Here is a 13,134-nt window from a genome sequence, read left to right on the forward strand (position 1 = left end):
ACCTATTATACCTGCTGCTGTAACACAGCACAGCAGTTTGGGATCTATCTATCTATCTATCTATATATCTATCTATCTGTTTGTCTGAACATCTATCTATCTTTCCATCTATCTATCTGTATATCTATCTATCTATATATCTATCTATCTGTCTATCTGTATATCTAGCTATCTGTCTGTTTATATATCATATCTATCTATCTGTCTGAACATCTATCTATCTTTCTATCTATCTTTCCATCTATCTATCTATCTATCTATCTATCTGCCTATATTTCCATCTATCTATCTAGGCTATCTATGGAATAAAAAATGTTTACACTGTGGTATTACTCTTTTTAATACATAAAAGGTCTAAGTAGTTATTCCACCACTAAATAAATTGCCAAATTCAAGGTGAGTTATTATCATAGTTATATTATTTTATTAGTTTTTATTTTATATTATTATTTTATGTATTTATTTACTTGTTTGTTTTTTAATTTAATCAAAGACTTTCTATAGCTAAACCGTCGATCTCTTATTTAATTTAATTAAGCTCATGGATGTATGAAGGGTATTAAGAGATTAAGCTTTCAGCGCCATCTTGAGGCTGTCCGTGCTGCTGCCTGAAAGACTTCCACTTGTAAACATCCTCGTTCAGCAGCTCACAGCCGTTTACAGAAAACCCACCGAAAAGATGAGTACTTAAATGTGTGTATTCATAAGACTATTTATTTTAATAATTATTTCAAACAACCTCATACGACTACCAGCGAGACGTTGCATCGGTTGTTTTCCGTTAAACCCGCCTGTCTTAAATCGACTTTACTAACAGTTAAAATCAGGCAAACATCCAACCGAGCAGTCTACGCTTCACATGCTTCTTAGCTCAGCCGTCATAGTTAATTATTGCTTATTATAATCGGTGTCGGCGGACGTCAGAAGGTACTTTCACTTAAAGTGCAACGGTGCCGTTTATTCGGTTAAATTCAACTTCCCTGCACCGACCAACGAGCTGAAGATGAATCCGAGCGGAGCAGCCCGCAGCGGGAAGACTTTCCTGTTCACATCCGAGTCTGTTGGAGAGGGACACTCCGGTACTGTATTCATGTTTAACTGTGTGTGTGTGTGTGTGTGTGTGTGTGTGTGTGTGTGTGTGTGTGTGTGTGTATATACCTGCATGGGCATGTTCACTGTCTGTCTGTTAAAGTCAGTGGTGAAAAAAGTAACGCGTTACTCACATTCTGTAGTTAAGTTAAAGCAGTGATGGAAAGTAACTAAGTACATTCAGCTACATGGCAGCGATGGGTGGAAGTAACCGAGTACATTCAGTGGTGGTCAAGTACTTTACTTGAGTAGGCTGCTTTACTTAAGTTTAAGTCCAGTTTTTGCTAGTTTAATCTTCTACTCCACTGCATTTTAGAAGGAAATGTTGTACGTTTTACTTAACTGCATTTATTTAACAGCTTTGGTTACTTTAAATCCTCTGAACACACACGAGTTTTCAGTTATTATATTAGATCACTGTTCAGGTTGAAGGTAGGCCGGAGCTTTGATGGGGATTTATTAGGTCATAAATGTTATTAGGTCACAAATCTTCATTTCGAAATAAGAATGGAGTAAAAACTGCCCTAATTGGTGCAATAAAGCTAACAGGAGACTCAATAAGATTACATGTCATTTAGCTGACACTTTTATCCAGAGTCGCACAATTGCTATATATGTCAGGCAGACGCCTCTGGAGCAACTAGGGGTTAAGTGTCTTGCTCAGGGACACGTTGGTTGATGTATCACAGTGGGAATTGAACCCGCATCTCCCACGCCAAAGGTATGTGTCATATCCACTGCGCCATCACCACCCAAGTTGTCGATCAATTAGTCTAAACACATTCACACAGTCCTGTAAAGAGTTCTAATGAAAAGACCTTTGTGGGTACTTTGTTCAGGGCTTTTAATAATCAGTTAATATGCTAAATTATAATGCATGGCAAGGTTGGATATTGCACTTTCATACTGCATATAAATACTCAGTTATAAGTAAAATTCTTGTATTAAAAATGTAAGTAAAAGTACCAATTGTTTAAGGCAAAATCTTAAACAATTGGTCTAGACTCTAGATTATTTAAAGTACATTTCAGACTAATGTCTATATTTTTATTTGACTTCAAAAAATCATGCCAGGACATGTTTCTTTAGTATTCACCAAAGTGCAGCACACCCCACAATGTTTAGTTTGTGTGACTCCTGGCCGGATCCTATTCATCAGGAAAGCACATCTAAAGTAGTCTGGCTATCACAAGACCAAGCTCAATCTTTTAAGACTGAGCTGCAGGGTGAAATCAAATCGCCAGCAGATCGGACTGGGTTTACCCAGTCTACAGCTAAAGTGCTCACCAACTGAAATAAAAAAAAATTGTAATCAAATTTTGAGCTAAATTAGCCCTTTATCTGCATAGAAAAAGTCTTTCAGCTTTTTTATTTCAATTCCTGAAAAATGGGAGCGAAATCAAAAATTGTTTATTTGCAGAATCAGAATAATACTATATATATATATACATATATATATATATATATATATATATATATATACATATATATATATATATATATACATATATATATACATATATATACATATATATATATATATATATATATATATATATATATATATATATATATATATATAGCTGCAACAGTCAAAGAAATGAACACATTATTGCATCAATAATTGTAATCCTATAATGTATATTATTCTGAATTGGGCAATTCTGCTTACATCTTTACTTTTGGTACTTACAGTAAATATTGATGCTAATTCCTATGTACTTTTACTTACATTTTTAATACAAGAATTTTACTTATAACTGAGTATTTATACACTGTGGTATTGAGTCTTTTACTTAAGTAAAGATTTAAATATTGATAGTTTCCAAAAACAATACATGTATAGAGGTGTCTGTCCCTGTTCTTTCCTTTTACATCTCTGACTTTGTGTTCACAGATAAAATGTGTGACCAGATCAGTGATGCTGTGCTTGATGCGTACCTGAGTCAAGACCCCGACTCTAAAGTGGCTTGTGGTGAGTTGTAAAACCGGATATTTAAGTTTTTATTAAGCCCCCCCCCCTCCAGTCAAAAAGATTTTTTGCATATTGTGACTTCACTTGGATGTTTCACTGTGCAGAGTGATGAATGAGCAGAGTTTGACGCTAGAAGGCTAAAGGAGGAACATTTCTCTGCGCTCACCTTAAATCTCAGTCATAAACTTACACATACACACATGATTTCTAGTTTGGAAGCCAATTATGGTTCAATATGCAAAAGACTTTTCAGTTAAGTAGGGGACATCTGTGTGCAGCAGTTAAACTTTTCATAATCATAGATGTTTTTTTAATGAGAGACAAGAAACGGATGTAATTCAATAGTATTTCTTGACACAAACCTCATGTTTTGAATACTTTCTGCCAAAAAGCCTACTGGAACAATTCAATATGAAGCCGAATTGATTCTATGGCTTGTTTTGAAGCTTTACAGAAGTGTGCAGAATAATTCCTTTGGTTTGTTTACTCATAACTCTTCTCAGTCAATAATCTGGCTGTGAGCTAAACTGGAAAGCAACGTGAGAGGGTTTTAAAATCCCAAATGTACCCCTGTGAGGACCACCGCAAATCAAAACTAAAACGGTAGCAAACATGAAAACAGTATCGCCGTTAATACTTGTTTGAGTCTAATGTCAAAGGTGTTTTGATAACTAATAATGAACAGCCAATTATCTTTGACTGGATCAGTGTTTCCCCTTTCGAGCAAAGTTCAGTACAGCGTTATCTCGTGGCTGATTACATGCATTCAACTCCCGCTGAAACATCATAACTTAATTTTTTTTCAACCTGGACCCTATTTTTCGATTTTTGTGTGTATAACACTTTTTGAAATTGGTCCAATATTAAGAAAAACCGCTGCACCGGCAAAACCGTAAGCTGCAATGTAACGTCAATGGGCAATTGCGCACCTTTTAATTTACGTCCACTACAAGTGCCGTTTTGTAGTGTCTTACTACATTATAGAAAGGATCCCTAGAATTGACTGTTTTCAGAAAATTGTTTGATACACAAAAAGTGCCTGAGTCAAATTCTTGTCAAGTAAAAACATCTTGTTGCAGAATGTGTGGCGAAGACGGGCATGATTTTACTGGTCGGAGAAGTGACGTCTAAAGCCATCGTGGATCTCCAGTCAGTGGTCCGAAATACTGTGAAGAAGATTGGCTATGATGACTCGTCAAAAGGTGGGATTCTTATTTTACTGACTTTAAAGGCGCTCTAAGCGATGTTGGGTGACGTCACTTCTTGTTGACGTTCGAAGTATTGTCAAACAAAACGGAGGCTAGCTCGCCCCTCTCTTCTTCATTCCCCACACCCCCCTTCATGTGCACGCGCACTAACCCCCCAATCCCCACCCCCAAATCCTTCTTGTCGGGTTATTGTCTGTAACGCTGTTTGTTATGTTTGGTGGTGCAGGTTGGCCCAGTTTGTTTTAGTTGCCGTTTGTGGAGCCTGGGCTGTCTACAGAGACCGCGTTTTTTTACAGTGTGTTCAGGGGACAGGCAGCTCGCGGATAGTGGGGAGATGTTTGCTGTATGTGACAAAACATTTTGTAGCCTAAAAAAGTCGCTTAGAGCACCTTTAAATTTGTGCAGAATTATGGTGCGTTCTTTTTGTCTTGTAATCGCGACTAGTAGCTCGAGCGTGACGTCACATCTGTGTCGAAAAACGAATAACCAGCGGGGTTGTTGCGTTCTTTTTGTCACACAATACTACAAGTCGGAGAAAAGATGGATTTTTGTAACATTTTTAGTAACATTTAGGATTCTATTCACCCAGTTATTGACATATTACACACATATATTTCACAGTTTGATACATGAAAATTACGTTTTGATTAACGTTAACGTTAGGCTACTGCTCTGCTTTCTGCTCAAGACTCGGCTTAAAGCCATTGTTGTCATATAGCAACCGAGCGTCTCTAGCCAATTTCAGCTGCACAAGCTACAAAATAACTAATCAGGCGGTATTTAACTCCTAATAAGACTGTAGAGACATGCCTATAGGTAGCAGTATACAGCGCTATGTTTAACTCCTAATAAGACAGTAGAGACATGCCTATAGGTAGCAGTATACAGCGCTATGTTTAACTCCTAATAAGACTGTAGAGACATGCCTATAGGTAGCAGTATACAGCGCTATATTTAACTCCTAATAAGACTGTAGAGACATGCCTATAGGTAGCAGTATACGGGCTATGTTTAACTCCTAATAAGACTGTAGAGACATGCCTATAGGTAGCAGTATACAGCGCTATGTTTAACTCCTAATAAGACTGTAGAGACATGCCTATAGGTAGCAGTATACAGCTATGTTTAACTCCTAATAAGACTGTAGAGACATGCCTATAGGTAGCAGTATACGCGCTATGTTTAACTCATAAGACTGTAGAGACATGCCTATAGGTAGCAGTATACACGCCATGTTTAACTCCTAATAAGACTGTAGAGACATGCCTATAGGTAGCAGTATACGAGCTATGTTTAACTCATAATAAGACTGTAGAGACATGTCTATAGGTAGCAGTATACAGCTATGTTTAACTCATAATAAGACTGTAGAGACATGCCTATAGGTAGCAGTATACAGCGCTATGTTTAACTCATAATAAGACTGTTAGAGACATGCCTATAGGTAGCAGTATACAGCTATGTTTAACTCATAATAAGACTGTAGAGAACATAGCCTATAGGTAGCAGTATACAGCGCTATGTTTAACTCATAATAAGACTGTAGAGACATGTCTATAGGTAGCAGTATACAGCGCTATGTTTAACTCCTAATAAGACTGTAGAGACATGTCTATAGGTAGCAGTATACAGCGCTATGTTTAACTCCTAATAAGACTGTAGAGACATGCCTATAGGTAGCAGTATACAGCGCTATGTTTAACTCCTAATAAGACTGTAGAGACATGCCTATAGGTAGCAGTATACAGCGCTATGTTTAACTCCTAATAAGACTGTAGAGACATGCCTATAGGTAGCAGTATACAGCTATGTTTAACTCTTAATAAGACTGTAGAGACATGTCTATAGGTAGCAGTATACAGCGCTATGTTTAACTCCTAATAAGACTGTAGAGACATGTCTATAGGTAGCAGTATACAGCGCTATGTTTAACTCCTAATAAGACTGTAGAGACATGCCTATAGGTAGCAGTATACAGCGCTATGTTTAACTCCTAATAAGACTGTAGAGACATGCCTATAGGTAGCAGTATACAGCGCTATGTTTAACTCTTAATAAGACTGTAGAGACATGTCTATAGGTAGCAGTATACAGCTATGTTTAACTCCTAATAAGACTGTAGAGACATGCCTATAGGTAGCAGTATACAGCGCTATGTTTAACTCCTAATAAGACTGTAGAGACATGCCTATAGGTAGCAGTATACAGGGCTATGTTTAACTCCTAATAAGACTGTAGAGACATGCCTATAGGTAGCAGTATACAGCGCTATGTTTAACTCCTAATAAGACTGTAGAGACATGTCTATAGGTAGCAGTATACAGCGCTATGTTTAACTCCTAATAAGACTGTAGAGACATGCCTATAGGTAGCAGTATACAGCGCTATGTTTAACTCCTAATAAGACTGTAGAGACATGCCTATAGGTAGCAGTATACAGCGCTATGTTTAACTCCTAATAAGACTGTAGAGACATGCCTATAGGTAGCAGTATACAGCGCTATGTTTAACTCCTAATAAGACTGTAGAGACATGTCTATAGGTAGCAGTATACAGTGCTATGTTTAACTCCTAATAAGACTGTAGAGACATGCCTATAGGTAGCAGTATACAGTGCTATGTTTAACTCCTAATAAGACTGTAGAGACATGCCTATAGGTAGCAGTATACAGCGCTATGTGTACGACTTCTTCATTTGGTTACAACAAAGACAAAAGTGCTTAAAATTGTAGATAACCACAATGTTTACTACGTGTGATGCACGACGTAGCCATTTTTGAAAGTGAGCTCGGGGTCCTCTGAGTTCAGACGACTTGACGAGTCGTAGATACGACCTCGGGGGCGTTCTTTTTGCAACTTCCGGGTCGTAACTCCGGAAAACGACTCGTAAAACGACTTCGGTGGACAAAAAGAACGCACCATTATCCCGGGAATTAGGGATAGACCAATAATCGGGCCATTTTTTGGCAGTTGGCAGATTCTCTGTTTTATTTGCCTGATAACCGATAAAGTTAATGAATTAAAAAGTGTTGTACTTTGGCTCGGCTACTACAGCTCTGTGTCTGTCCCTCTGCTTCTGTTTCACTCCCCACTGAGTCTGACTTAATGTCCCGCCCACAACACTATCTGACTATCTCTTACTGGGGATTATGTTGAAAGTTTCCAATGTATTAAATGATTGCTTAAAGCATTTAAAAAAAGTTTTGTTTGTAACGTTCCAAAATCTTAATTTGGACTTAAAGCTTTAGTGCGTAACTTTTTGATATTAATAAACATCCGTTACATTCAAGCCGTTGCCAAATGAGTTGCTACAAAGCTAATTAAGACTATAAGCTCCACACAACTCTCTCTATATTTCTCAGTGTGACTATGTTCAGAAGATTGTGGCGTCCGGCAACTTTCGCGCGCAGAAGCTCGAGTGAAGATAACGAAGAGTCCATCATGTTTTCTTAATCCCTTGTCCACTTTGGTAAACTAGTATCGATTATCGGTTTCATTGACTACTAATAATCGGTATCGGTATCGGCTTTGAAAAAACAGTATCTGTCGATCCCTACCGGGAATTTAAGCTTCTGATTCTCAACTGTGATCTGCAGGTTTTGACTATAAGACCTGCAATGTGCTGGTGGCGCTGGAGCCGCAGGCTGTGGAGATATCGGACTGTGTGTTTGAAGGCAGGGATCAGGAGGACATCGGTGCAGGGGACCAGGTTCAGTATTTCACCTTTAAACCTCAGCTTTATCTACTACTGACTTACTATAACGATTCACCACGTGGAAGTTAGAATTTTTTTATGACATGAAAAAGGTTGTAAAAAGTCACTTTGGTAAAGGAGCCCTTATAGAGTATTTGCAATGTGATTGTTGTCATTTATTGTAGTGTATTTTTATTGGCTACTTCATTTTTATTTAATTTAAAAGCTGAATTTAACATTTCCTTATGCAACAATTCGTTTAATAGACTAGACATCAGAATAGTCTGCAGCTATGCTAGCAGCTCTATGTGACTGTGCTGTTCACCCTCTTAGTTAGCATGCTAACATTTGCTTATAAGCACTAAACACAAGGTACAGCAGAGCTGAGGCTGATGGGAATTGTATTTTTTTTAGAGCAATCATTGTGCAAACCACATGCATATCTTTACCGAGTGGACTGAGTCCAACAATTGTACGGTCATTTCTGCTTCCCAATGATTTGTGACTCTATAGAATGCTGCTTTTAAAATAATTAACTTTAAAAAAAACAACAAACTTTTTAACCTGAGGATCCATTCAATAGTTGTAGACCTTTCACTCAAAACCAAAAATGTCAACCTCATGGTGGCACTAGAGGAAAAGTCAGGGGATCAACAAAGTCATTAGGATTCATCCTCTGGGGAACCTGAATGTCTGTATAAAGTTGAGTACCAATCCATCCAGTAGTTGTTTTCGATATTTCAGTCTGGACCAAAGTAGCGGATAGACTTTATCACGCCTCGAGGCACGCTGCTCGGGTAGCTAATAAAAAAACATCTGAAGGCTCTTTTATTTAATTGCATTTACTTCAATTTGAGGATCTGAATTTGAAACTTTTGGCATGACTTCTCAGACTGGGTTTCTGACATTTCTGCAATTTATCGTGCTGCTTGTCTCCGCAGGGTTTGATGTTCGGCTACGCCACGGACGAGACCGATGAGTGCATGCCCTTAACCATCATTCTGGCTCACAAACTGAACTACAGGATGAAGGAGCTCTCGCTGAACGGAGAGTGTCCTTGGATACGACCGGACTCCAAATCACAAGTGAGCCATCTCGAAAGCGCACAGAAGGGCCAACTGGTAGCCTGGATGCCAGCCGAACTTAGCCCCGCCCACAAAATTCGAGGTGGGGAAGTTCGGTCTGGAGTCGCTCCGTTGAGAAGCAATTATTGCCCGAACAGGATCTGTTCGGAACAATCACATTGTCGGACAGATGATCAACAGTAACAGAATCAACCACGTCACCAAAGAACGCTTGGGTTGAATTTGTTGAGATGTGTAGATTCCACCATCGCGTCAGTTACAGAAGATATCGACAGCGCATTCATTTTAAAATCCTCAGCGGAGGAGCCTCAACAACTGCCTGAAAGCATGGTAGCGTTATGGTGGAGCGAGATAGAGAGAGACTGAAGAGAGAGAGCGTTATATGGTGGAGAGACATAGAGAGAGACTGAAGAGAGAGAGCGTTATATGGTGGAGAGACATAGAGAGAGACTGAAGAGAGAGAGCGTTATATGGTGGAGAGAGATAGAGAGAGATTGAAGAGAGGGAGCGCCCAGCGGCGCTAGAACAAAGCCGTGAATCAGAGAAATAAAACGTGTTTTCGCCAATTCATCTCTAGAAACGCGACTGTAGCAAGCATGTCACTATCACTAACGTTATCCACATTTATATTTACACGCAACAAATGATATATCCAGCTTCAAAAAGGTCTAAAAGTCGGAAGTTAGAACGAATGCATTGTGCAAAGAGTGGTTGCTATGGAGACGATACACAGTGTTGAGTTCTGTTGACAGCTGAGTTGAGTTCCGTTTCTCTGATTGGATGTAGGTCTATCCAATGAATGCAGAGGCATTTTTTTTTCCTGGTTCGGTTGGAACACGCCCCATAATCACAGCCCAATGGAGCGGTTTCAGACTCACATTCTGACTAGAATCTGAGTAGGACCACGTCAGGCTAGCCAACTGGTGGACTAAGAAGGGAATTGTTGGGTCTTTGTAAATTATAGAGTGCGGTCTAGACCTACTCTATCTGTAAAGTGTCTTGAGATAACTCTTTTTATGATTTGATACTATAAATAAAATGTAATTGAATTAAGAGTTAAAAGTCACCGACCGTGAACCGCAGCGTTTCCTGGATTTAACTCTGACCTTTTGTTTCTTGATATTCCCCATCTCTCTCCCCTCTTTTCCTGTCTATTGAAGACATAAAATGTCAGGCAGGTGTGTGCGAGGCAGCAGGGAAATGCACACAATCCAGGCAGACAGTTGAGTTATTTATTGAAGAAGCGAGGATACAGAAGCTTACAGGCAGGCAGGTACAGGTTCAGATGGCTGGAAAGCAAGACACGAAACAACATTGGCTAGGTTTACATGCACATAATATTCCAGTTTTTGCCCTTATTCCGAAAAAGACGATATTCCGACTAAGCTGTTTACATGGCTAATGAAAATTAATATTCCACTACTTTTTTTGGTTTACATGCAGCCACGCAAAAAGGACTTACAGCCGTTCCTCTTTCATTCCTTCAACGCCCTTCTTGAAAAAGGTTGACGTCGCTGACCCTTTTCAGCTCCTTTACGTTTACGTTATGTGACGCACACTGTTGTCAAGCCTCTTGAAATACCACAACAGCACACACGCAAAGCCCCGTCTCTGTGCTCATGTTGTGTTTTGAAATTTGCTGTTGACTGACCAGGCATTTCTTCGATACTTTGGAGGTACGTGATGCTACTATGGAAGTTGGTCGGTGCCTAGAAGTATTTTTGCCCTCTTTTCTGCAGGTCACAGTGGAGTATAGAGACAACATGGGAGCCATGGAGCCGATGCGCGTTCACACTGTGGTCATCTCCGTACAACACAGCCCGGACATCACCCTGGAGGAGATCAGACGCAATCTGATAGAGAAGGTGGTGAAGCTCGTCATTCCCGCCAAGTACTTGGATGACAAGACCATCTACCATCTGCTGCCAAGCGGGAAATTCCTTACGGGTGGCCCGCAGGTGAGTGAGGACTAAAACCACAGCGGGAAATGCAATCTTAAAAAAGATAAATCAATGTGTGGGCAAGACGAAGTTTGTGTTTTTGTGTCATTAGAGCGATGCAGGACTCACAGGGCGTAAAATCATAGTGGACACATACGGAGGATGGGGTGGTCACGGAGGAGGGGCTTTCTCCGGAAAAGACTACTCCAAAGTGGATCGGTCCGGAGCTTATGCGGCACGCTGGGTCGCCAAGTCTTTGGTCAAAGCCGGACTGTGCAGGAGAGCCCTCGTTCAGGTGAAGATGTTCATTAAGCTGCACTTGTTGATCACTTTTTGTGTAATAATTGTGCATAATAATAATATAATAAAAAAAAAAAGAAGGTAAAAACTTTTTTTTTCTAATTAGATTTAGAAGATTAAATCTGCTACAAAACAAACTTACTGAATAACCGAGTTGTGGAATGGGATGTGAACGCTGAGTGGGAGATTCAATTTCATCTTTGATTTCTTCCAGTAACTCTAATATTGCATGGCTGCTTGATCTGTAACGCTAAATGATGTTGTGTTCACTGACAAAGTGTGATTCTTGTGTTAAACCTATTTTCAGCCTCGCCTATGTCTTCGTCTTGCTCAAATTACTGTTGCCATTTCACCAGCGGCATATAAAGGTCTACGAGGAAACTCGACTGCGGCTGGTTTAGACCTGCTTTTAAGAGGCGGAGAATTTCCCCCGCAGAATAGAGGTCGCCTTACTGGCAGTCTTTGTAAATACCACGGAATATATAATTAGGTGCACTTTGCGCTTATCCTCCCACCTTTTGGGTGGAACTCCTCACCTTCCCCCCCACGACCCACCCAACGAGCATTGAAAGCGAACTCTCTTCGCCGACGTCACGTCGGTACAATCTGCGCTTTTACCACGTCGCGCCCTGTTTGTAAATAGCCCGCATTGGTAACGTCCGTCTTTGCGACCAATTAGCGCCTGGAAACGGGCGCAAACGGCTTGATAAATCTAGCCCTTTGTTTCTCTCACTACGACTCTAGAAGCGCTACTCGCTCCGAAGCTACTCACCATCACTCTCACTCGCTCTACCACACACTCCCCACACACACATGCCGGCCCTGCTATTCTCTTAAAGAGATCAACGCACACACCAACGCACAAGTTCAGGCCACTTACGTAGGCTTCGGTGAAAGCTCTGCGTGGAGCCTTCCGCAGAACCATAAATCACGCTTAACACACCACAACGGACACAAAACCTACAGGAATCAGAGGCTAAAAGGCAAATAATGGCATGATGAAGTTAGATTTGAAAGCCGATGACTGAAAGCGTTGGTGTCTGTTCTGCCTTTTAGATCTCCTATGCGATCGGTGTGAGCCACCCACTCTCCATCTCTGTGTTTCACTACGGCTCGTCGAACAGGGACGAAGACGAGCTGCTGCAAATAGTACAAAAGAACTTTGACCTGAGGCCCGGGGTCATTGTGAAGTAAGTGTACTTGTTCACAGCTGAAACCTCATCGTTCCAGTGTTATTCTGTAAAAATATAACCGTGTAATGTTGACTTGTTTCACAGAGAGCTGGGTTTGAAGCGGCCAATCTACCAGGCCACTGCCTGCTACGGTCACTTTGGCAGAGAGGAGTTCCCCTGGGAAAAACCAAAGTCTCTGGTGTTTTGAGCTCCAATCCCATTCCAGTCATGTCCTAACAACCAGTCGTGAAACAATCAAGAGTCACTGAATCCATATATCTAAATACGACAGAGATGTTTTTCTCTGACCTCAAACTGTAGGGCAGTGGTCAGTGCCTTTTGTGAGAAATGAATTTAGATTTTTTTTTATCATGATTGAGCTACTTTCCTGTATGAGAAACTGTACTTATTGTTAAAAAGAAATGATGCAATCAATGTGATTTTTGAATATCAAGGAAGAATTGTCAGATTCTGTGAAATGTATAAAAATCATGCATTTTGGTAACTTGTAATAAATAATATTTGGTGATTGAAACGCTGCATAAGACTTCCTCGAGGACTCAATTTTAAAATCTGAGGTACTTTTACTTTTCTTGATTAGTAATAAAAGAAAAGGGTAACTTCAGTTAATGTACTTAGTTACTTTCCACCACTGCTAAAAAAAACATTTA

General features: G+C 40.0%; 1 protein-coding gene across 1 annotated transcript; it reads left to right on the forward strand.

The window, feature by feature from the left end:
- Positions 1–520: 520 nt before the first annotated feature.
- On the forward strand, positions 521–13,003 carry mat2al (methionine adenosyltransferase II, alpha-like). Its single transcript, XM_039778780.1, has 9 exons — positions 521–1,079; positions 2,987–3,064; positions 4,144–4,266; positions 7,869–7,981; positions 8,908–9,051; positions 10,791–11,009; positions 11,104–11,286; positions 12,348–12,481; positions 12,569–13,003. Exons 1-9 carry the CDS (start codon positions 1,004–1,006, stop codon positions 12,669–12,671), a joined length of 1,173 nt encoding a protein of 390 aa, XP_039634714.1. The 5' UTR covers positions 521–1,003; the 3' UTR covers positions 12,672–13,003.
- The last annotated feature ends 131 nt before the right edge of the window (positions 13,004–13,134 follow it).

The sequence above is a fragment of the Perca fluviatilis genome, chromosome 17 (assembly GCF_010015445.1).
Source record: "Perca fluviatilis chromosome 17, GENO_Pfluv_1.0, whole genome shotgun sequence".
NCBI lineage: Eukaryota > Metazoa > Chordata > Actinopteri > Perciformes > Percidae > Perca > Perca fluviatilis.

Bases quoted from the DNA above. Each gene is read 5' to 3' on its own strand.
- mat2al (XM_039778780.1), top strand. From the start codon at position 1,004: ATGAATCCGAGCGGAGCAGCCCGCAGCGGGAAGACTTTCCTGTTCACA. The intron at 7,982-8,907 runs GTTCAGTATTTC...TTGTCTCCGCAG, and splicing joins ACATCGGTGCAGGGGACCAG to GGTTTGATGTTCGGCTACGC. The intron at 12,482-12,568 runs GTAAGTGTACTT...CTTGTTTCACAG, and splicing joins AGGCCCGGGGTCATTGTGAA to AGAGCTGGGTTTGAAGCGGC.